The sequence below is a fragment of the Mastigoproctus giganteus genome, chromosome 9 (assembly GCF_048544385.1).
Source record: "Mastigoproctus giganteus isolate SK-2022 chromosome 9, ASM4854438v1, whole genome shotgun sequence".
NCBI classification, from domain to species: Eukaryota; Metazoa; Arthropoda; class Arachnida; order Uropygi; family Thelyphonidae; genus Mastigoproctus; species Mastigoproctus giganteus.
In genome coordinates, this window is record NC_143583.1 from 54934167 (window position 1) to 54959866 (window position 25700).

The window sequence follows — 25700 nt, forward strand, 5'->3', positions numbered from 1 at the left end:
AGCAGATTAGATGTAAGCATGGGGATTATTTTTTGCCAAAATGTAGCAGTTGGGTATTCACTCCTAATTTAGCGAATCATGGGCATTGTCCGTCTAAAAACATATTAACCAACCAATATTTTTCTACTGAGAATGTCTACAGAAGTCAAGCTAGATTTCTGCAGACAGACTTCTGCAGTCTAGTAATTATTAATACAAGATTTTCCCTCTTTCGAGAAATCTTGTATTAATAATGGCTACGCATTCTGGATTTTATAAGAATCCATGTAATGTATGGATTTCTAGTGCTCGCCACTAGAAATACGTTACATGGATTCCAAGTGAAGAGTACTTGGAATTCCAGGTACTACTAGAGTACATTCCGAGTACTCTTGTACCTGGAATGCCATTATTTGTAGAGTATTACTGTAAAAACTGCATTTTTCTGTGACCAACAATTCTTCCGTAATAATTTTTCAAAATTGCTATTCTTTTAGAATTATAAACGCATATACTGTATTCCATTTCATTCAGGATATATATATATATATAATTACAACAGAATGTAAGATAAGGAATTTGAACAGTGCTTATAGTACAATATTGTACAATAAAAGCTTTCCAAGAGAGCCCTAAGACCAAATGAATTGAATAAGAGTGTATTAAGAATAATATAAGCATTCAAAGTTAGTTTTTAGGCCAATAAAGAAGATGTAAGATAAGATTTTATCATAAGGATTTAGAATAAAGGTATTCATTATAAAATATACCCAGTGAGCCATGAGGCCAAAAGACTTAGATGGCCTGAATTAGTTTAATGAGTTATACCCTATAACAAAATAAACAAATAATTAATAATAAAATGCAAGTAAAAAATATATTAGAAAATAAAATTATGATGATGAGGCAAATTACTGATATTAGGATACAAAGGGTACTAGGAAAGTTTTGCAATATGACGCAACAATGAATCACAGGAAGCTGCTTGTTGCTGCATGTTGAGACATGTTCATACGTGCATAGTAGCCGCCGGGCCAAGTCGATGGGCTCAGTTATTCATTAGTAGTGAGAGTGTAAAGTGCTTGCGATGGCATCGTGGTCACGAAATGAGATAAGGACAGTTTTGTGGTATAATTTCGTGCGTGGTTTAACCATAGACCAGTGCTTAGAAGAAATGACTCTTGCACTAGATGATGATTGTCCACATTGTACAACGATATTCAGGTGGTATAGAGAATTCCAAAGGGGAAATTTCACTCTGGAGGATTCTGAGAGGCCGGGAAGGCCACGAACGTCAGTTACGGAGGAAAACGTTACTGCTATGAGGAAAATGCTTGACGAAAACAGGCGAGTGACCTACCAACAGATAGAGGATACGTTGGGCCTAAATGCACCAGCAATTCGTTCGATTCTGCAAGATCATTTGCACGTGAAGAAACTTTGTTCTCTCTGGGTGCCGCATCAACTGACTGAAGAGCAGATGACACGACGTGTGACTTGGTGCCGGGAGATGTTAAAAAAGTTTGATAAGGGACAATCTCGGTATGTGAACAACATCGTGACAGGTGACGAGACTTGGCTGTACTATTACGATCTGCCGACCAAGGCTCAAAACAAAGTTTGGGTCTTTGATGATGACGACACACCCGTAATTGTCAGAAAATCCCGATCTGTAAAGAAGAAAATGATAGCTGTATTTTTCAAATCGAGTGGAATTGTGGAACGTGTCGTTTTGGACACGCAGAAGACAGTCACAGCTAAGTGGTATACTGAACAATGCCTGCCTAAAGTCATTGGATCTATGAAGAACCTGCAGCCAAAGTCAAGAATGGACACCTGGTACCTCCATCACGATAATGCTCCAGCTCACCGCGCCAAAGCCTGCACCGAATATTTGACCACGACAGGACTGAAACTTCTCGAGCACCCTCCCTACAGTCCAGACCTTGCTCCCTGCGACTTTGCACTGTTCCCGCATGTGAAAATGAAGCTAAAAGGGAGGCGGTTTTCCAGTGATGAGGACCTTCTACGGGCTTGGGACAACGAGTGTGCTTTACTCCCTAGTGAAACTTGGCAGAACTGGTTTAAAGATTGGTTTCGGAGGATGGAGAGGTGTGTTGAATGTAGAGGAAATTACTTTTAAAAAATTAAATAAACAAAGCTGTATTGCAAAACTTTCCTAGTACCCTTTGTACATTGAACGGTACGTTGATGAAGGCTGGAACCATTCAACACATCCAATCAATAATTGGCAAAGGCTATCTGTTTCTGTTTGTTATCTGCTAGCTTAGCTAAGTTCAACTGATCTAAATTTATCCAAATTATATCTATTAAAATTTAGCAGCGAACTGGCAAAACAACAGCTTGCCCGACAGATAGCAATGAAACAAATAATACAGAATGTATTATTTTTTTCACTGAAACCCCCATTCAGTGATCACTCAGTATACAGGGTGTCTCAAAAGTACACGGCTTAACTTCAGGAATGAGTTCCTCATAGGTAGACAATAAAAATATTTTATATCAACATAGTTCCGGAAATGCTTGGTTTCCGAGTTTTGAAGGTCTGTCTATGACACTTAACTGTTCACATCACCTTATAGTAATTGTTCAAAATGTCCACCTTCTACCTGAATACAGGCCTCACATCGACGTCTCATGGACTCGCGAAGACGATGCCAAATTCCTGGTATGTTTCGTATTGTCTCACAACCTGCCACAATTCGATTGCGGAGAGTTTCCACATCAGGAATATACCAATGACTTTAAATCTAGTGGGTTTAAATCAGATGAGCGTGGAGGCCAGGCAGTTGGTCCATCCCTCTACTTCAGGAGTCGTAGATCTTGGTCGTCCTCTGTCAGCAGCACGAGGTGTAAAGGTCCCATGTTCAAATACCCATGTCCTCAACCCACTCTGTTACGACCCGATCAGTACCTTGCTAAGACGGGTATGGGCCTTCCCCGAAGTATTGCCATAATGTTGGAAGTGCATAATTATCCATGTTGTCCTGGTATTGCACAGCATTCATGGTTTTGTCAATAACGACTAATGGGCCGAAGCCAAACCATGAAAGGAGCTCCATATCATGACACTGCCTCCACCAAACGTCACTGTTGGGAGAATACAATCAGGAAGGAACTGTTCTCCTGGCATTCGCCACACCCAAGAAAAGGCCATAAGACTGGCAGAGTGAGAACCTCGACTAATCTGTCCATAGGATTGTTTTCCACTGCTCTACAGTCCAGAATTCGCACCCTTACACCATGTTAATCGGCGTCTAGCATTTGTTGAGGTGATCTGTTGAATTCTGTTGAACTGTTGAAGTAATTACTTCCGATATGGAAGCATCTGACGCACGAACTCCCACAATCTTGTACTTTTGAAACTTCATGATATCTTAACTACGCCCCATAACTGTCACTTTATCACGACCAGATGCAAGTTACCACTTCTGTAGCGTATGAAGCTGTTCGGCTTTTTATACTGCGAGCTATGCGGCATAGTCCATTTTAGATGGGGGGATCACAATTAAATGATCACTGAGTATATACTTCCTGACAACGCAGATGCCATCCAAAGACAAGTCACTGATCTGATCAGAACTGCCTGCAACTTGGCAATCAAAAGGAAAAACCCTGCCCCGGGTTTTTCCTTTTGATTGCCGAAAAGCTATGGTGGGGCCCAGAGCTGCGTAGGCTGCGCCGAGAAGTCATTATAAGAAGAAAGACTTTCCAGCGTTCCCGGAGGACCTGGTCGGCACGGGAATTGGAAGCGCTCAGACAGAACTACTGGGAAGTGCGAAACCAGTATACGGCCCTGATCCGCAAACGAAAACAAGAATTTTGGCAACACCTGGTCACTACCACTGGCAATACCAACCCCTGGGGAGTGGTGTACAAGATCACCACAAACAAACTACCCAGGGGAGAGGTCACCACTGCAACCAAGTCATTACAAGGTACGGAAAGCAACCACCTGGCAGCAATCCATAACAAACATTTTGGACGCCATCCTACAACTAGCAACAAACCCAATCACTCAGGAACAAAAATCCCTCTGTGCAGAGAATGGAACTTACCACACTGAAGAGCAGAAATCTTCCTTTGACTTGGGAGAACTAGAAACTTCTGCGGCCCTAATCAAAGACAGGAAATGCCCAGGACCGGACCTGCTGGAGCTGGAGATTATAAAGAAAACAGTGGAGTGTGCCCCCGAGTTAATACTTCATCTATTCAATACCTGTCTACGTGATGGTCATTACCCAATAGATTGGAAGTCGGCCAACGTAAAATTAATCCTGAAGAAACCGACGAAACCACCTGACTCCCTTCCTACCTTCCTATCAGTACTTAGTAAACTTTATGAAAGACTACTCTACTACAGACTTCTCAAACACTACAACAGTGCAAACATGGCTTCTCATAGACAATTTGGATTCAAAACGGGGCACTCCACTGTGGATGCAATCCACAATCTCCTTGAAGCAGTAGGAATTACCCAAAATAAATACTTTCTGGTCATTGGTGTCGACTTTGCTGAGGCATTCGACTCGCTTTGGTGGCCGAGCGTCCTGGGCAGACTGCGCCAATGAAAGCTTCCAGTAAACCTGTCAAAAGCAACCTTTCCAAGAGGTCAATCACTGTCAATACTCCATATATGAAAATCACCAGACAGTTCTATAGAGGATGCCCACAGGACTCAGTTCTGGGTCCATTCTTGTGGAATCTTGTCCTTGATGAATTACTAGGCATGGACCTGGGAGAGGTCACCTCTCAGGCCTATGAAGATGATCTTATTATCATCATTACCGGCGATTCTAGGGCACGACTGGAGACTTTGGCGAATAATGCACTACAGAAGCTACAGGACTGGGCTAAACACTACAACCTCACCATCTCTGCCACCAAAACAGATTATATTCTTCTCAAAGGAAGTCTCAATGAAGCCAGACCGCCACAGAGAAAAATTGACAACAGGACCATAAAATTCTCCACTCAACTTAAGTATCTAGGAGTTATCCTTGACAGCAAACTAAATTTCCAGCCACATCTTAAATGCCTAAGAAGAAAGATGCGCAATTACACGCCCTCGTCACCAGGGGTTCCAGACGGGACTGGGGACTCAATAGGCTCACTCTCTCCTTATTCTATAAAGCGGTATTTATTCCGATTATAATATACGCAGCAGGCTTCTGGTACCCGAAAGCCATCACTGTTACTGGTAGAAGAATCCTCGACTCTCTGCAAAGAAACATCCTTCTCGCCTCTACCCGTGCCTGCTGCACTGTCATACCCATGCTCTGCAAATCTTGGCAGGAGCCATGCCGCTGGACCTGAAGGTGGTCCGCTGTGGACTACTCTTCCACCTCTCCAAAACAAATTCCAAGACCATCCTCGTCTTCACAGCACACCCCGCAAACGACAGAACAGCAGAAAAGAAGCGTCTCCTCACGCATCTGCAGCAGGCGTGGCAAGCGAGAGGGACTACTTCCAACAAAGGCGAAATCACTAGAAAGTTCTTCCCTTACATTAACAGGATGTTCCCCAGGCTTCCCCCCCCCTTGGTTTTCACCTGGCCTTTATGCTATATACTTGTTAACTGGCTATGGATCATTATCCATATCCGACTCCAAACTATCTTTCAACGATCACATAAACCTCATACAGTCGAGGCTGAACTCACTACGCTGGGTCGCCAAACAACAGCTGCTCCACACCACCGACCCACAACTGGTAAAAAGATACATCGTATCAATCCTTTACCCGACAATACTGTATGCTTCAGAGATATGGGCCTCGGCCGCCGAATCCAACATCAAAAGAATATTCTCTGCCGAATTCTGGCTTCTAAAATGGGCCAACAGCAAACTCCACCTTCCCCCAGCTCTCAGATCAACGCAGTTAGCAGAAGCTCTTCAACTACGCAGGCTCCGGTCCTACATCGCAGAAAGAAGGCTGCTGTTCACCATCAAGATGGCCACCGGTAAAATTACAGAGCCGAACTTCTGGGATCACTGCTCTTGGCGCATTCCTCCCCCTTATCTCCGGTCTTCAGCACAGCTGCTAGCAAACCGTAACCGGCTAGTACTAACCGACAGATTCCTGCCAAAGCAAATGCTGCCCTCACTGCAAGCCATCGATGGGGATCTCCAAGAAGTGGTCAATAATAAAAAATACAGGAAGGGTATCCTCGTCGAACTGAAAATGTAAAACTGCGCCTTGTTAATAATCTGATTTATCTTTTTTTCTCATGTGTATCTCTTTTGTAAATATGTTTTGTTAACCCCTGGCACCACCATGCCGTGACGGGACTAATTGTATGTCTATCATTGCTGCAATTAAAGATTCTATTCTATTCTATTAAAAGGCAAACTGACGGCCCTGGGAATCATCGATGATCCCACTTGCACCTGTGGTGGGACTGAGAGTTGGTCGCACCTTATGTACGACTGCCCCCTGTATGAGGACCTCCGCTGCACCTTCATCACTTCCCTGACCTACATACCTAGAAACACACCTGCTTGATAGTATGGAGGAATATACAGCTTTTACGCGTTTCACACAAGAGCTCTTCAGCCGAAGGAAATCGTTATTTACAGTACCTGTGCCGGCACCACAATGGTCTCAAGAAAGACAACAGACGGTTTGAGACTATGATGGAATTCCATCCAGACTACACTGTCATGAACTTGACCGTCACACCATCAAACGGACAGCTATCTGACGATTGGAGTTTGAAAGCTAAAATTGGATTGACTTAAACACCTGGATTGGACACCACCCAGACTTGATAGAGGCTCCAAATGACGATCCTATCTGTGCTCCCTTGCACAGTCACTTTCCACCCCATTTCTTCCCCTTTCTTCGCCTTCGCCTGACGGACTGAGTGTCCATCGACTGGTTGGGAATGCCTTCGTCTGTATCCCCTTTCTCTTACTTTCATTCCCCCTCTTCTTCCTACATCATGTACTACCTCACTCTATCTAATCGGCTTTTTTCATTTATTATTATTATTATTATTTTTTTTTTTGAAGAGTCGAATCTGCCAAGAAATGTCTCACATAATTTAAGGAACCCAAAAGCAATTACTTTGCCTCACCCTAGGATACTAAATAGATTTGGAGATAGGCACACAATGAATGTAATAAACAACTTGTTGGCTAGCATTGATTTCAGGCTCAGGAGAAGTTATCCCATCTCCAAATTAAAATTCCTAATAAGAAAATTCTTGATACTCAATGACACAGTAGATTAGAATTGATATACAGATAAACTACCTCTGTTTACAGTGTGGAATATATTATGTGTAGTGACTTCATAGTCTTTTCTGTAAGATAACAAATTTGTACAAAACTTGTAAAGGAAGAACTACAACTTGTTGTCAAGAAATTTACTTTTCTTAACAAGTTCATTTATTGTAAACGAATTCTCTTGATAAATAAAATTGTATTGTATTGTATTGTATTATTATTATTATTATTATTATTATTTATTATTATTTTTTTTTTTTTTAAACTTGGTCTCCGCTCAGGAAGCCGATAATTCTCTGGCTAGTCTCTGTCAGGCGACCCTGACGGAGACTAGCCAGAGAATAATGGGCAGCCTGGCTACCTCCTAGTGGTGGCTGCGGGAAACGTGGGGTTCCATCAGGCGCCCTGCGGCCAAATGCCAGGACATACAACAGAACCCAACAATTTTCTGGCATTTACAGTAGTACTGTATTTCTTCATAGGGTATATATGGCGCAGATGTAGGAAACCACAGGTGGCGCCTGACCCTAACACTATGAGTATATGCATATAGGAGCGGAAAATATAACGGAAACTCCAGTAATAAGAGTTACAGGTGTCCACATAATGGTGTTGGCTAAATTTTGCCTTTAAAACAGTTTATATTGTACGTGGAATTAATTCAAATATATCTCAAACTGTCTTAAGAGGAGTAGTGGTCTATTCTTCATGGAGGAACGTTTCAAACTCCCTGAGTGATGAAGGTGGAGGAAATCTGCTTCTCACTGTCCTATCCAAATATGACCACAGTAACGCTTACGTCTGCGATGGCGCAGTCAATAGGAGATGCTTTGCCTCAGTTCCGTGTTCCTCAAAACAAGATTAGACATATCTGGCTGTGTGAGTTGGAGCATTATCATCATGAAACATGGCATAGTTCGTAGGAAACAATGTTTCCATCATAGGATAAACCTGATCATTCAGAATATCAAGGTAATCCGTGAAAATAATTCGCCCGTTAAGGGTAATGATAAGACCAAAAGAATACCAAGATATTGCTTCCAACCCATTGTCTATCCTCCTTCATGTTTGACGGTTGCACAAAACAGTCAGGATGATGCGCTTCCTTTGGCATTCGCCAAAAGTAAACTCTCCCTAATATTCGGAAAAGCATGAATGATGATCCGTATGAAAATATGACGACGTTTCCAATCATCAAGTGTCCAGTATTTGTGCGTCTCACACCATTGCATCCTCTTTCTAGTATTATCGTCAATAAAGGATATGTGGCTTGACATTAGCGGTTCTGTCATAAATTTCAGCTTTATGAAGTTCTCGCCGAACCTTTTGCTAGAAACTGGATTGCTGAGACTCACATTTAGTTCTGCAGTCATTTTTTTTTTTTTGAAGAAGAAGTTTTATGTTTTTGGGTACAATCCTTTTCAGTGTCCGGCAGTCTCAGTGAGCTTCGGTTTCCTGCCACAATTCGTCCTATTAAAACTACTGCATGTTAACGTCATGCAGTCAGTACGAAATTAGTACTTTCGTATCAGGTGTTTTGATTATTTTGTTCACCCTTGTACACACACACACACAAACACAGCACGTTTGTCAAAGACCTCAAACTCTTCACCTGTGTATCTGTTCCAAAACAAGAACACATCTGGATAGCTAGAGTCATATCTGTATCAAAGCCTGTAAACTGACTACAGGATTACACAAACACACGCAGATTATTATTAAATTGCTGTAAACTTTCAGGTCTTACTGTACATGCTCTACTTTTTGTTGCGGTCCATAATTTGATACTACTAATCAGAATGTAACCACCTGCCACCTATCAAACACGCTACTTTTTTGTGGTCCGATACTGAATTTGAGTGATTGTTCTTATAACGCCAACTAAAAGCCAGAGCTGAGCATTTTTGCGATGCGCACTAGAACTACAACTCCATATCTGCACACCATCTTGCCCTGGCGGATAACACAGTGGATATAATCACCTTCCCTCCCACACCATGTGAGAAAAATCTGGGTTCGAATCCCGTCAACGATGCGAGCAACTTTTATCGGCATTTTTCATAACGTGTCGAGTTAGTCGGTCTCGGAAGGGAGTGTATGCGTTTTATCTCCCGGAAACTCGATTTTCAGAAAGCAAACTGACTGCAGAATACACGCAATATATTCGCGCCTCATAGCTTGAGGTGCTTTGGTGATTAACAAACACACACGCAAATATCTGGAGAGAACAATAGACCCCTATTTTCTAGAAAAACATCGTCAATCTTTCCTTAACAGCAGTACTTGATTACAAGTTTCAAGTGAGTAGCAAAATTCTCAAAAATAGTGTCCCAAATAATCTTATTCACTTCAGGCGTTGCGTCATTCATTCTGCTAAGACACTCTCAAGCCTTGTCTAACATAATTTTAAAACCTGCCGACCTCTACAGATAATCCTGTAATCCTCTTTGAAAAGATGTTCTTAGTATTTGGAAATTTTACACATTAATTATTTTCCTGAGTCTTTGTAACCTGTTTAGAGATTAGCGCATTAATTCCACTTCATGATTTAAACAAGTGAAAAATGCACTTAAGGATTTCGATTTCCTGGCACCGGGAGGCATCTCAGACAAGCTTCGCTAGCGGTACCTACTTTCATCGAAGCAGAAAATTGCTAAAAGAACCATGTTTCCTACTGTCGGTCTGTACATTATTGTTAAACAAGGAGAAAGTTGCCACTAGAATTAGTAGATGCTAATTAAGGTTACAGGTTCCTCAGATAGGAGTTTTACCAGTCTTACAGATTAAGTCTTCCACTGATGGTAAAACAAGTTGTCTTTCAGCAGGTGGAAACATTAAATCATAGTTTTTCATAATTAAACATTAAATTCGGATTAATCGTAAAAATTAACTCAAAACACTTATGATATCACTAGAGTTGTTGAGGGCAGCATAGAAGTGGATAGACCTTTACAAGCAGGCTCTAAAATATATTCTTGTTTTGGCTATACTATATTAAAGATTATATTATTTGAGTTGACAACGTTTTCGCACTGATTACAAAATGCGATAATTTTCGTGCAATTTACTATCAAAAAGTAGACGGAAGTAGGACACCATTAATGGTTACACTGGAAGCTTAAAAAAGAGAAAAAAAAATCCCCATTGAATTTTGTTATTTCTATTGGTTACAAAATTATAGGTTTCTAGGTTGAACAAACTCTCCGTTTCCGGTTGGGTGATGCAGAGAAAAAATTGCTCCTAATAAGGGGTTTCTGTAAACAGTAATAAAATTTACCTGTCAAATGCATGTTTAAGTCTCAGTTTCGATAAACCATTTTCTGTTTTAAATATATGTAACATCAAAACAAGTTGCAGGTTAAAAAATAAAAATAAAAATAGACCGGATTCCTTTTTTTAAGTAATATATGCAGACTACTGACTTACAGCCATTTTTATTTTTATCTTCTGCAAATGTATAATGGAACGTTGAAATCGGCATTTGCGTTTGTAGCGCCCTCTAATGAGATCTGAATTTATTATTTCTTAACCGTATTTTTTGATTTAGGCTTAAAATACTATTCAGCCCTCGCAGTAAACCGTACTAAAACATTCAATTAATAATTATTCATTTTAAAATGTTAATATTAATTAAAATTAATATCTTAGATATTTAAAATGATTATTTTTATATATTAAAGCCGAAAAATATTTTCCCACAGTAACGGGAAAAATGTCTCTTTGGAGTTTTTCTTTGATTTATCTATATAGTTTTTTTTTTAACATTTATTTTTTATTCAGTAATAGTAATTCTTACTTCTCTTTAGTCACAGTCGATGCCCCAAAAGTACCCTTAAAAGGACTCATGATCAAAGCCGTTGACCCAAATACTGGTGAACCAATAGGGAATTTCGAAAATGGAGTCGGTTTGAAAGTAATTGAGGAATGCTCTGCTGTAACTCACTCAGACAATCGTGGCAAAAAATCGGCAACCCTTGTGTGGACAGCACCGCCATCTAACGGAAAAGTTGCCTTCAGGTAAGGAAAAATTATAACAATAACGTTAGAATTATTTGTAATCTTTCTTGTTTTAAAAAAATAATTATAAATAATTATGACAACCTGTAAAAATATATTTCGTTTATATTACACAAGTTAAAATTTCTCGTGTTTAAGCACTATGCATAGTGATTGCTTTTTGAAGAGTTCGTTTCTTTTTTGTTATTAATTTACTAAATATGTAAATAATGTTTTATCATTTACTTATTCTATCAATTTCAGAAGTTCTGTTGTTGTTGTTGTTGTGGTAGGGTTTTAGGAGCATCGGCAACGAAGGCCATATTGTTCCATATATACTGTCTATAAATTGCGTGTGTTCTGAGATCGATTTTCTGTTTCTGGATGAAAACCCCGAGTTTCCGGGAGAAAAAAACCATGTTGCCCTTGCCTGAGACCGACTAACTTAGTCACGTCGTGAAAAAAAACCCGTAAAAATTTCTCACGTCATCGACGTTATTCGAACTCAGGTATTTTCCATCACGTGCTCGGAGGATGGTGATTCTACCATCTGTGCCACCTACGAGGGCGCAGAAGTTCCTTAAAATGCATTTCAGTTCTAATTAAAATCCAGGAGGCGATAAATAAAATACATTACAAAAAAGTTGTGTCATTACATTATCAAGTACTTAAATCAGTAACTAATTAGTAGAAAGTTAATTAGTTATTTACTTTTCACATCTATTAAAAACAGAAAATGGAAAACTCCAATTAATTTAAGAAAAAACAAAAACATAATAGATCGAACGTGCTTGAACTGTAACCCACTGCGTACATTACCTACTTTTTGTTTATACAGAGTGTTTCGTAACACGTGGATCATACTTTTAGGGTCGATTCAGGACCTTAAAAAAAAAAGAAAAAAATTTATGTAATCATATGCCCAAGATCGTTTTGCTTACGAGTTGCAGCCCTTTTTGTGTTCATAAATTATCCGGTAAATGTGCTTGTTGACAAACCACGTTACAACAACGATAGAAATTGATTACTGTTTCTGTGTGAATAATCTACATTTATTTTAATTTATCAATATAACGAGAATTTTACTGATTATAATAATACATTATTACCTTAAAAATCAGCGCTAATTCCAGAAAATAGCTTAAAAGCCTTTGTGATATTAAGTGATAGTGTGCATTTTAAGCGGAAATGGGGGCTTACTCAAAACCGAGAAATGGCAGACATGCAACTCATGTAAGGAGTTTTCTCAGCCACAGTTTACACACACTAAAGTTTCCAAATCATCGATAAGACCTTTCAGAGAAATAGACGCCCCTGAACGTCATTCATCAAGCGAGCTTCAGACGGTGTTAGACCAATCAGCACGAGAAGTATTTAACTGGAGTAACTAGTCCTTAAACGCGCAGAGGAAAATACTGATGCCAGCAAGGAAGAACAGTCATGCGGTTTATGCATGTTGGTTATTAATTTTCTCTACGCCATTGACAATATTGAAATACTTCTCCAACTTTTAGAACGAGGATGCCATCAAATCCGAATAATACTTGGAAATTTTGAGCATTTCAGGGCAGTCCAAGGGGTATTCAGGCGTGTATTCAAGTTCAGGGCAGTAATTCTGAAGAATTCCTTTAAATATAAGATAGCTAATTGTTTTAACATAAAATAGGCTACAATCCACGAACAAAGCGATTTCAGCCATATCTTTATATAAACTTTCTTCATTGTTTTCGGGTCGTGAATCGAACCATAAAATATCAAGCTTCGATATTTTGAGATTTTGGACTGCTAGTCTTCATTTCGTGACTAGCATATCAAGCTTGGCGAAATAAGAGTATACGTATACTGGAAACACTGACCTATAAACAGTATATACTTACCCATGTGTGTTGAGTACTTACTGCATAACAAAAATTCGGATCATAAAAAGAAAAGACACTGATGAATCATAACTCATGGGTGGTGTCATATTCAGCCTGGATAAGGCTTGAAACACACTAATTAGCTAAGACTAAAGAAATATAGAGAAAATAAAAATAATATTTTAACATTGCAGTGACACTGCAACATATTTGCAGTATGTGGTCTTGCGCATCTTATCAAACGCCAGCACAATAGGAATGAAATTTTCTTGTAGTAGCGGTAAACGCCAAAGTGACTGTTCACTCTAAGAAATCTGGTCTAGATATCACCAATATATACTGCACCTATGGTACATTCAGAATGAGGTGGGATTCTCTATTACCGCAAGAAGACTTCCGGTATAAATCTGATTTTATTTCATTTGATAGCATATATCCTTGATTGAAATAAGCCTTGTTTGAGCAAAAGGTTATGTCCAGGATTTTCAGCTCTTCCTTTAGTAAGGCAGAGAAATTCCAAGCGAATTAGTAAATGATCCGGGTACATTTTTAGCAATGTACTCCTCTCTGACTTTAAAATTCTTCATTGTATTTCACAACTCAATATACAGCTGTCGTTTCAGATGCTCCAAACTCGTGTATGAATTTCATCAACTTGTTTTTTTTTGAGATCCTCAAGCAGACAATCACCGATTATATATATATATTTTACCTTGCATGTTCACTACTTTTCTGAAATGTTTAACTATCTGCAGTAGTACTCCACTTGGACAAATCTATAGTCTTGCATCTTCTTATCGAAATGGCCCTGAATAATTATTTCTTGCCCAACTCGACAAGACCATTCTGAACAGCTATGAAATAGAAAAGGAAATTGGCTGCTCAGATTCCATTCCTTTACTAAAATCTAATAATAGTTTAGATCCGAATCGCAGTTTATCAGATTTTGTTGAAGTATAACTAAAGTAGGCTAATGAACTCTAAATAGAGTGTAACTTAGAAACAAAGCGATTTCGGGCATATATTTATATAAACTTTTTTTCCGTTTTCGGATTCTGAATTGAGCCTGAAAGTATCTCGCGCAATGTATGAAACACTCTTGTTTATAATGAGCTAATTATAAGTTAATGCCAATGAATTTTGTAGCATGACAAATGATTACCAGAAAACACCATTTTCACATTATCAGGTTGTCTGAATAATCGATAATTCAAACTAATGGTTTCCAGTTAACTTTTGGAGTTAGTAGTTTAATATTACGAGTTCACAATGTTTATTAATCACATTTGATTTTGTCTTTTTAGGGGAACTTTTGTTGAAGATTTTACCAACTTCTACGTCGGCGCAGATTCCCGTTTACTCAGAAGTTAAAATGGTTGACCAACATCATCAGTGTGTGTGCGCTCATGTATATAAAGATATCGTCAGAAAGAGAGACTGCTTCACTCAAAAGAAAACTATGAGCGTGACGAAATAAAATTACCGTATACCGAAGAACCCATTTATATAATTGGAGGTCATTCATTCATCTGTTTCTTGTGATTACGAATTGTTATGATAAAATAATAAGGAAATATTTGAACATTCTCTAATCTTAAGAAGCCAAAATTGCCTATTCGGCGAACCACCATAATATATAAACGTGCAGCCATTTTTTTTTTTTTTTTTTTTGTGGTCAAACTTTAAAATGATAATCGTTTGACTATATAGAAACGTTTGATTATACGCATTATATTTTTATAAAATAGGAAGAATCTGTCAGAATTCAAAACTACTTACGAATGATGATCAAGTTGCTTTACCCCTCAGGTAGAAATAATAGGATGACAACGACGAAAATATTTAAATTTTTCAAGGTAGTTCCTGCACACTAATACATTTATCCTAACGATATTTCAAGGCTTTAATTCCTACCATTCTTGTGGTTGGCTATCCAACCAGGTGCGCACAGAAAAGCAGAATCATCTGCAAATTTCTTACCTCACGAAGATAATTCTTTAGATTTAGGAACAGGCTGAATCTGATGGTGAATATGGGGCCAAATTTGATATCAGTCGGAGTTCAGTTTTTTTCAAAAATATTTTTTAACAGCTTTAACTTTTTTTTTTTTGATTTGATAACAGCTCTAACCTCAGTTTTCTTAATTTCATACAGCGGTAGTACTACTCCTTCAGTCGGTTTCTCATGGAAATTCTGGTTGGTTGGTTAGAATGTTTATCTGATAACAAAACACTTATTTTGCCTTTTATAATGGTCCATTGATGTCTCCCGTACGAGATTCCAATAGTCTGCCAACTTATGTGGACTCCATTTTCCCTGGTGTCTTTTTCCATTTGAGAATATCTTTATGAAACCAGTCACCGTGTTTATCGGAGACCGCTCCAAAGTTTCCAGGAAAAAAGTCCAAATGGGAAATGAGGCTTTAACCACAGGTTTTGGTTTTCGGTCATTTACCTAAGATATTTGAAAATTGCGGGTGATGAAAACTTTTTAAGCACATATCTGAGTTTTTGAACATATTTCCTATAAGAATCTTCGAAATTATTTTCAGGGAGGAAATTAATGCCGACTAGTGTTATTATGAGTGACCTCTACTTTCGTGTACATGCAGCAGAGACATGCGGATATATAATACAAGTAGATATTTAAAAATAAACATATTTCAAAATGTACATACTTCAAAAGAACTCGAAACTAATTATTTCAATATTAGGGCTAGAGTAACTTGATCATCCCCCATATTCAGATCTTATTATTGTTTTTCAACTTTAAAAAGAACACCGGTTAAAAATTACTTTTCCTAGCAAGTACTATAGGGATAAAATTAATTAAAACATTTTATAGAAATTATATATGTAAAAAAAGTTACGCTACAATTGAAAATACAGAAGTTCTAATAATTAAATGGATAGTTAGCTTTATTATTTTATAAAGCGAAAAAGTTTGAACAACCTTCGATGAATTTTAAGTAAAATATGCAATTAATAAATATGAAGTACTTTTTTTTTGTAATCAAATTACATTTTTTTCATGTAGATATAATTATTACATAGATAGAATTTTAAACACAGCTGAGAGTCTCCGAGAGGCTCATTCATATTTGATAAATAATTCAATAAATAACTTTATCACGTTTGACCCTGTAAGTCATTTTTATCTTATAATTTTCATTTTAAAATTACAAAATTTTAAACTGAAAATTTGTGTATACCAAATCGGATTCTGAATGGTGCTTGAATAAGGAAAGAAACGTTTATTGTGATAACTTTATTTATTATTATTTGATTACAGCCGTGGATATACATCAGATCAACTGGAAGCACTATGCAGCTGTAGATTTAAAAATGTGAAAATATCTGTTTTCATTAGAGTGATATTTATTAGATAACAGTCATAGAATCTCTGTAAATTTATGTAACAGTTTTCAGATATCTACACATCAAATAGTTAACTTCAAATAAAATCGTTGTTAGCACTTCCAGCAAATAGAAACACATTTATACGCATTTTTTACTGAACACATTGTTCGCATCCTATGACAAAATCTTTTATTTTTTGTTTCTATAAACAAGCTTTGAACGTTTCACTCAAGTGAATGCAATTCTAACGTCATGAGCATGCGCAATCTCATTCCATTTTTATTTAACATAATTTAAGATGTTGGAATTCTAGCATTCTAAAATATCGAACGATTGGTTGAAGTAAATAGGAAGAATTCACTGGATGATTTAAATGCATTCGAACACGCGCGCATATAATTGTCTTTTCTGGGTTTGCTATACGTTTGATAAACCACACACAGAAGACAAACTTGGCAAAGACTAAATTTAGCCTTCTGTGAATTCAATTATTGCCTATTTTCTTGGATTTTGGCTACATATTCCCTCTCGTTAATAATTCATTCAAGGATAAAGATTTGCATCTTATTTCTGATGTACTGCATATGTACTGTAGATTAAGAATCACAATAAGTTAATGGCAATCGTTATATCAGCACGTTATAACTAAAGATATCTGATGGCAGTGATAGATTATCATGAAGTATATAGAGAATATGAATAAAGACACTTATACAAACACACGTTTGATCAACATCTTAACGTGTTCAATGACAGCAGAGCCACGTTATTTAACCCAGATGTCCTGAAATCGTCAATCATACATTTTCAAGATTTTTTCTTAATTCTAGTCAGTATAGTAAGCAAATTCCCTCTCTGTACAACTCCCTCCTCAACAGTCAAACCCCTAATGTAGGGTATCCATCCAAAGATTTAATATTTCCAAAATAGAAGGACTTATCAAAGTCACTGATAACAATATGTGCAGTAAACATTTGCGCTTCATCTATTTTCTTTTATTTCAATTACCACTACCCCAATTATAAATCCACCCCTAAAATCTTCATAGTTCTGTTCAACTTTTAACTATTCGTGTAATACAAATCTAATGATTAAATTATAACTGACTGTACAATAATCTATTCCATTAGGCTGAACTACATCTGTCCACGTAATAAGCTATTACATCTTACGTCACAAACTCTCTTTGAGTAACATCAGTACTGATATAGAAACATTAACTCTAACATGCAAACGTTGAACAAAAACACATTTAACGGGGGGAAAAACAATAAAGAGATTGTAGCTAATGGAATGTAAATAATTAATTTTTGAGCCAACGAAGAGGTATGCATTTTTTTCATGCTGACTCCCAGAAGAGTTGCGTGTCAATTCTATAACAGTCTTACTTTCCTTCTTCTGCATCGGCCGTTGTCCCCCCCAACTTTCTTCGCATTCTATATTTCTAGGGATCTTTAATGTCGTCAAAAGAAATAGGACGAATCTTCATTTCTGAGGTACGCAATGAGTAATCTCCTCTCCAACGTTCCCAAATAATACCCTGGAAGTAACCATTGTCCGTTGGATCAGTGTGGTAAGGACCGTTCAGATTTGCTTCAAAACATCTAAAAAGAAAATAAAACATTAAGTAATAATTAATTAAGTAAACGCGATATTGGTAGTCGTAAAATACTATCTAACTGGCAGCATGCATTCCATCGCTTTATAAATAGCAACTTTCTGGCATTGTTAATGCATTAAAACAGAGAAAATTCAAGGCATGCTTGTTCTCTTATCGGTGATGTATTTAACTTTTGGGAAATGATTTTTTTTTAACAGGAACGAATCAGGGCCATTTTTAAGAAAGATAACATCACGGTTAAAATTATCGGTCATTACGACAAAGGAAAATTTGTGTGTCCTTATATCTGTCAGTTCCTTGTACAAACTGGTTCTTTTAACTCAACTGTTTCGTTTATTTTCCTGAATCCCTGGACACACACTCTCTCTCTCTCTCTCTCTCTCTCTCTCTCTCTCTCTCTCTCTCTCTCTCTCGCTGCATTTCCAATTAGATCAGTGGGTCAATGATCTCTCTCTCTCTCTCTCTCTTGCCCAGGTGCATTGACCATATTTGCTTTTCCGAAATATAACAATACATTTTACTTTTCCTGAATTTACCTGCAAGCATGCAGCGTAGTGTTTCTACAAATAATTACTCGAAAACTTTACTTTCATTTCAAATTAATGACAATTCTCTCATTAAATTGGAGACAATTAATAACATTAATGAAGTAAATTAATAAAAAAAAATAATGATATTAAAGAAACGAGGTTAATAACAATTTCAATAGAAAATAGAACTTCCATTAGCTGGTCAATCATAGTTAATATTTCTATATGTTCGTTAATAATATTGCTTACTATTAATAATCATATTCTCATTTGATTTTCAAAAATTTATCTACCCTAAAGAAGTCGAATAAGGATATTTATGTGTTTAGTATTAGTATTAGTAATGGCCAGATGGTGCGAGGAAGCCTAAGGCTAATGAAATAAAGACACTATACCTATGTTTAAGTTCAATTTATTGGGTATTAAATGATAAAATTACAAACGGTTATTTTAATATAAAACTGAAAAGTTCTTCTACATTTCGGCGTTTACTGTACAGCTGTGTCTCAGGATGATAAATAAGAGGATGTTGTTGTTGTAGTAGAGTTTTAGAAGCATCAGCGACTAAGGCAATATTGAAGAAGAAGAACTCTTTATTATATACAGAAGGCACATTGCTGTATACAGCAATGTCCCTTCACGGCTACAAGCCAGGGGTGCTCCTTGTATACTGCCTGTAAAAAGCATGTGTTCCGTGTTCAATAATCTGCTTTGCTGGACGAAAAATCCGAGTTTCTGGAGAAAAAAAAAAAACATGCTATCCTCGTCTGAGACTAACTAACTCAGCCACGTTGTGGAAAAGGCCCATAAAATTTTCTCATGTCGTCGACGGGACTCTAACTGAGGTCTTTTCCACCCAGTGTGGGGGAGCGGCGATTCTACCAACTATACCACCGACGAGTGCATATCAGGATGTTAAAAGTGCTGCTATTTGAATTAGTTGTCTCACATGCCTAAGACTAGAGTTCTTTAAGTATATGCGACAATTTTCAACTAGCCAATAATCTTAGCTTAAAATACACACGTTGCGTAGTCTCTTTATTTCATTATTAATATGATATTCCTTCTCCAGTATACCCTTTTACGTCGAAGGACATTTGGCAGAGAAATGAAAATATGAAATGCTTTCTCAGGAGCATACGACATTTCATAGAGAAGTTATTGGGTGTAAACCTTCATATAATTAAAAATAAAAGAAATAGATGAGAATTGTCACCTATTGTCACGTTCAGAAATAAACAGAGGAATACCATTCGGCCCTAGTGGGTAGCACAGTTGGCAGAATTGCCATCCTCCCCACACCAGATGGAAAAGATCTGAATTCGAGGCCCGTCGATGATGTGAGGAATTTTTATGGACCTTTTTCACAACGTGGCGAGATTAACATGATTTTTTCTTCAGGAAACGGGGATATTTTTTTCCAGAAAACAGCAAATCGATCACAGAACCCACGAAAGTTACAGACAGTATACAAGGAGCAATATGTCCTTAATCGCTACTGCTCCAAACAACCCAATAACAACAACAACAGCATACCATTCGTAAATCTGATAAATGACTAATTGGTGATCATCTGAGCTTCCGATTAAGAGGCAAATCCAAACAGTACATCGTTAGAAGGTTAATGCTATTGTAATATAAGATCATCTGGGTTGAAAACCTACCTGTAATACCACCAGCCACCTTTGAATGTATCTGCACAGTTACAGCATGAAGCCACCTCATCATTATCTCTATCGACAGTAGAGAATAATTTCCCATCGTGAAGACTGAGGGAATCAGTAGCGTTCCCGTAGTAACCTCCAACACTAAGCTTGAACTGCTCGCTTTCTCCTTCCACTCGAAATCTGCGTATTCACATGAACAGAAAGAAAAAAAAGAACACTAAAGCTCATTACTATAAAAAAGAATATTAAAACTGACATTAATTACGAAATGAAACAAATGTGTTAAGAATCATCATAATAACCGGAACAGGAATTGAGGCTATTAGATAAGATGTGGTGTTTTTGTCACTTTATTCAATTATTATAAAAACTAATTTTTACTTGGTCTAGTTATTTTACGTTACTATTTTTATTTCCTTTTTTGACAGCACGTGAAGTATACGGAAATCAACGATCTACCTTTCTGGTTATCTATTTTTAGACAAGTCACTCACTTTTGTTTTCTTTATTTGCAAACCAGTTGTAAATATTTCAACATAAAGACTAAAAAGTGAAAGAAATGCAAAAGCTCCTTTTCTCAGAAGTCTAATAAGACAGGATAGTGAAAGGAAATCACAATACCTGCGATCAATTATATCTTCTTTTCCTATTTCCGGATTCTACCTGTCCCCCCCCTTTTTTTTCTGCTTGAGGTCATGCACTGTTCCGTTTAACAGAAAGGAAGTGTCTCATAGATCTACAGGTAATACACGTGGTTAAACCACATGGCATGACCCAGTTATCCCTTCATTTAAGGAGAGAAGGGGGAACAGCACACACACGCAAGCTCACACAGCTATCTATGAAGACGAATTGATATTATTCATTGAATATTGTCGTTTTTGTAGGGTTTTAGGAGCATCAGCAACAAAGAACGTATTGTTCGGTGCATATATTGTGTTGTGTGGTCGATTTGCTGTTTGCTGAACGAAAGATCCGAATTTCCGGGAGAAAAAACCTTGCAACCCTCGCCTGAGACCGACTAACTCAGCCACCTTGTGAAAAAGGCTCATAAGAATTCCTCAAGTCACCTATGGGACTCGAACTCAGGTCTTTTCCACTTGGTGTGGGAAGGACGGCGATTCTACCAACTGTGCTACTCACGAGGGCTCATTAAATATTTTCTTATTCCGTAATTATGGTTCTCTAAGGTGCAGTTAGAATATAAAGTTGGCAGTCTTGTGGGTTGAAAGCCACTTCTTAAAATGGCAACAACTGTTTCAAATTTTACTGGCTGACAAAATTGAAGTAATTTATATAAAAAAGAAATAAAATGGTATGTAAGTGTCGAGACCGACTAACTCGACTACGATGTGAAAAAGTCCATGAAAATTCTATTTTGACAATGATCTGTTGTTACTAAGACGTCCCGAATGTGCATGTCTTGTTTGATAACATTGAACTCAAACTTCTCCCAGATTCTTAAAATTATTAGTGGTATTGGTAGTCATTGAAAAATTCCCTTCTGGACTTTTTTTTTCACTCGTTCTTTGATTTTTGCTTCTAGACCAACTTTTAATCCATTCATAATTAAACTTTGAAATCACCGAACTAATTTTTCATCATTCAGTCATTCCCCTCTATCTCCACTCTCTGAAATTATCTTCCACTGCATGCATTTTCTGAAAATTACAGAAATATAATATTAACATCAACTTTCTTCTGGATTTCTAACTTTCACAACGTTAATGAACGATAAGACTAAGGTTTCAAACCTTTGGAGAAACCTATAGTCATTGATTTTAAGGTGGGATAACTTCTATCATTCTAATATACACTAGCCTACTAAAAATTGAGACATCTCTCTGAAATATGAACGCTTATAATAGTCTGGAGTTCATTTCAAAAATAGTGTTTCAGAGGGGAACAATAGTCGGATGTCATTTTAGGAAAATGCTTACGAGAACTAACGTTTACAAGTTAGCAACCTGTGAAAAAAAATGGAAATGCAGAGATAGTACTGAGCCCAAGAAATTATCATTAACACGTAAGTGTGAAATACTGATTTACAATAGACAACAAGCCTTGAAACACTTAGTTACCACATCTAGCCACCACACCATAGAGCGTATGAGTTCGGAGCTTCGACCAACCGCAAGCAAACCTGTACTTCTAAGATACGTAAGACATGTCACGAACTGACAGAGAAGAGCTGCAGCCCACAAGCATTTGATAATCTGTGGACAATGAAAATCGATGCTGCAGAGTGACAATCTATGCACTTACGGTCTGATGCATTTATTTGAGTATGGAGGATGGTTGGAAAACGCTTACCATCTGTGCTGTTGTCCAACTATAAAGTTGGGAGGAAAGGAGGTGTCATAGCCAGGGTGGGGGGTGTTTCTCGTAACAAACTAGGTCCACTAGTTGCAGTGCATGAAGCCACTGGCGTTCTAGACAATTTTGTGTGCCTTACATCGTTGACAACGCTTTGTAACATAGTGAGGATTATGAACACTTGGTTTGAGAAGATTACTAGGAATATTGCAATCTAGTTGAGGTGGGTTGTAGTTGAGTTGAGGTCCAACTCTTAGCAGACAGCCAGACCTCAACTTAATTGAACATATGAGGGGTGATCATTTAACTCGCGGACTGGTGCAAGATCCTATCTTAATTTTCATCATCTGAATCTTCTGTGGATTTCTTCTTCTCGAAATACTCTCCCTTGAATATCGGCGCCTCCGTAGCCAGGTGGGAAGGAGCAGCAGTGCGTAGCACACGCTTCTTGATTAGACCGGGGTTCGAGCCCGTCACCACCAAATACGGAGGATTCGGAAAGGTCAGGGAATGACCACCGCATATCCCAGAGCAATATGGCCTTAGTTGCTAATGCTCCTAAAAACCAAATAAAAACCATAACAACATCTCGAAATACTCTCCCTTGAACTTTACACACTTTTGCCACCGTCATACCCACGCATTAAATGCTTCTTGCAAGCCATTTTTCGAAAGACTGAAAAGTGCTCCCGTTGTGTCTCTGCGAGCATCGTTGTCGGACTCGACTTGCCTTTCAAAGTTTTCTTCAGACGTGGAAACAGGAAGAAATCACACGGGGCTAAGTCCGGTGAACAAGGGGAATGTGGAAAACCTCGGCACTTACGGCAGTGATCACTGCTTGCACAATATTATCTGCATAGGGCCTGGAATTGTCTTTATGGAGAAACCACTTCACACCCGGAAGTTCTTGACATTTGTCACGAATGGCGAGGCGAAGTTTCACCCTGAGAATCTCAGAGTATGCTTCCTTATTCATAGCTGTTCCACGAGGCACAAAATGTGTAACGAGAATGCTTTTTATGTCAGAAAACACAAGAACCATTTGCTTGTCAGCAGAACAAGAAGCTCGAAATTTCTTAGGTCTTGTTTCAACAGATTGTTTCCACTCACTCGACTATTGTTTTGTCTCTAGATCGTAGTGAAAATCCAAGTTTCATCACAAGTCACTATTCGATTTAAGGAGTTTTGATCCTGTGTTTCACAACGTCAATCATTTCGTCACACAAGTCTACTCTTTGCTGTTTTTGTTCTGGAGTCAAACTGTGTGGAATCCAACGAGTACAGATTCGCGACATTTTCAGGTGATCTTTCACAATGTTGTGAGCACTACCGTATGAAATGGACATTCTAACAGCTAATTCACGAAGTGTAATTCGCTTGCCTTCATCCAAGATTTCCTGGGATTTTGTGATTTGCTCAGGAGTTGTTGAGGAGGAAGGCTGATCAGGTTATCTACAACAGACTCTCGGCCTTCAGTGAATCGCTTGTGCCATTTAAATATGGCTGTCCTACCAAGACACTGATTACCATACGCTTCATTCATCTCTTTAACTGTTTCCCATGCATTTAAGCCCCGTCTGACACAATAACAAATCACATATCGCTGTTCAATCTATATGTCCGACATGATACTTGCTTTGAAACCATCGTCAGTGATACGAGGCTACGAAACTCTTCACGCAACACTAGCTCAACAAGTACTGGAATTCGCCTCTAGAGGCAGTTTTGTAAAGTTCGCGCGGTAAACACTTGCACTAGTCTGCAAAAATAAATGATCACCCCTCGTATTTGAGATAAACTGGAAAGCAAAATTATGGTACAATTAATGCAGCCCATTTCGTTAGTGGAACTCTCACGAATGATTAAAGGAGTGAAGCACAATGCCACTAGCTTTTACACAGCTTTAAAAAAATGCCACAATACCTAACTGAAATTTGAAGAAAGTCTTCTACGACATTGAAACACTCATTATGGCCACACTATTAATTTCTTTAAATTCATAGATATTTTGTTCATTAACTACAGGTGTCCACTGACTTTTCCTGGAACAGTGTATGTGCTCAATTTCAATTCGATTTATAATGGGCAAGGGCGAAAAGTGGAATTATGCCAAAACAGGCTAGTTGGTACACTTGTTGAAGATTGGTGATTAGTGTTACGAGATTAGCCTGTCTCTTTCTTTTTTGTTTGTTTACTGACACTCAGGCTGCCATGAATCACTGAGTGGAAACTATGCCTAAATTTATTTTATTTATGAGCGCTCGCGAGTGCGTGTGTGTGTGTGTGTGCGTGTGTGTGTGTGTGTGTGTGTGTGTGTGTGTGTGTGTGTGTGTGTGTGTGTGTGTGTGTGTTAAGCGTCAAAACAACTGAGGCTATGCGGCGTCTGTATACTCTGTCTGTAAATGGTATGTATTCTGTGGTCGATTTGCCTGTTTGCTATAAAAAGCCCAAGTTATTTGTGCGTGGATAAGATGAATCCGCTAGCAATAAAAAAGGTATAATATTCCTGAACAACCAATAGTTATGAGTATACAATGGATATAATTTCCTGGAAATATTTTCCAAAAAAGGCGAATAAACTTTGTAAAATTACATAGAACGGTCACTTATACAATCATTACTTGTGGTAATTATTTTTCTGCTCTCGCGGGTAGGAGTTCCTTTCCCCACCACCCTGGATGGAAAAGACCTAAGTTCGAATCCCATTAAGGACGCGAGGAATTTTTATGGGCCTTTTTCACAACGTGGCTGAGTTAGTCGGTCTCAGGCGAGGGTAACATGGTTTTTTCTCCTGGAAACTCGGATTTTTCGACCAGCAAACAGAAAAAAATCGATCTCAGAACACACGCAATTTTTACAGACAATATACATGGAGCAATACGGCCTTTGTTTCTGATTCTCCTAAACGCCTATTACAACAGCAACAACAGATGCATCCCCTCTAGCTGGAGGGCCATCTGTGGATAGGTTCTTCCAAAAAAATAATGCACGTGTGAAAAAAGCCTGAATTGATAAGAACTGATTGTAATGAAATATGACAGTGAATTTAACCTACTGCAGTGGCCTCCCCGGTCTTTAGTTCTCAGTTGGATACCTGTGGAATGAGAAACAAAGAGCTGTTCA

General features: G+C 38.1%; 2 protein-coding genes across 4 annotated transcripts in view; one reads left to right on the plus strand and one right to left on the minus strand.

Moving 5' to 3' along the window:
• Nucleotides 1-14585, plus strand: part of LOC150080251 (putative defense protein 3) — a 29771-nt gene extending 15186 nt beyond the window's left edge. For both annotated transcript variants that reach the window (XM_090381428.1, XM_090381429.1), the window contains exons 3-4: nucleotides 11036-11246; nucleotides 14389-14585. In XM_090381428.1, the coding sequence (XP_090237554.1) occupies nucleotides 11036-11246; nucleotides 14389-14455 (278 nt within the window). In that variant the 3' untranslated portion in view covers nucleotides 14456-14585. The remainder of the gene's footprint in view (nucleotides 1-11035; nucleotides 11247-14388) is intronic.
• A 2164-nt stretch (nucleotides 14586-16749) lies between these two features.
• Nucleotides 16750-25700, minus strand: part of LOC150080252 (uncharacterized) — a 77314-nt gene continuing 68363 nt past the window's right edge. For both annotated transcript variants that reach the window (XM_090382104.1, XM_090382103.1), the window contains exons 6-7: nucleotides 20259-20441; nucleotides 16750-18047 (exon numbers count right to left, since the gene is read on the minus strand). In XM_090382104.1, coding sequence (XP_090238230.1) covers nucleotides 17888-18047; nucleotides 20259-20441 — 343 coding nt within the window. In that variant the 3' untranslated portion in view covers nucleotides 16750-17887. The remainder of the gene's footprint in view (nucleotides 18048-20258; nucleotides 20442-25700) is intronic.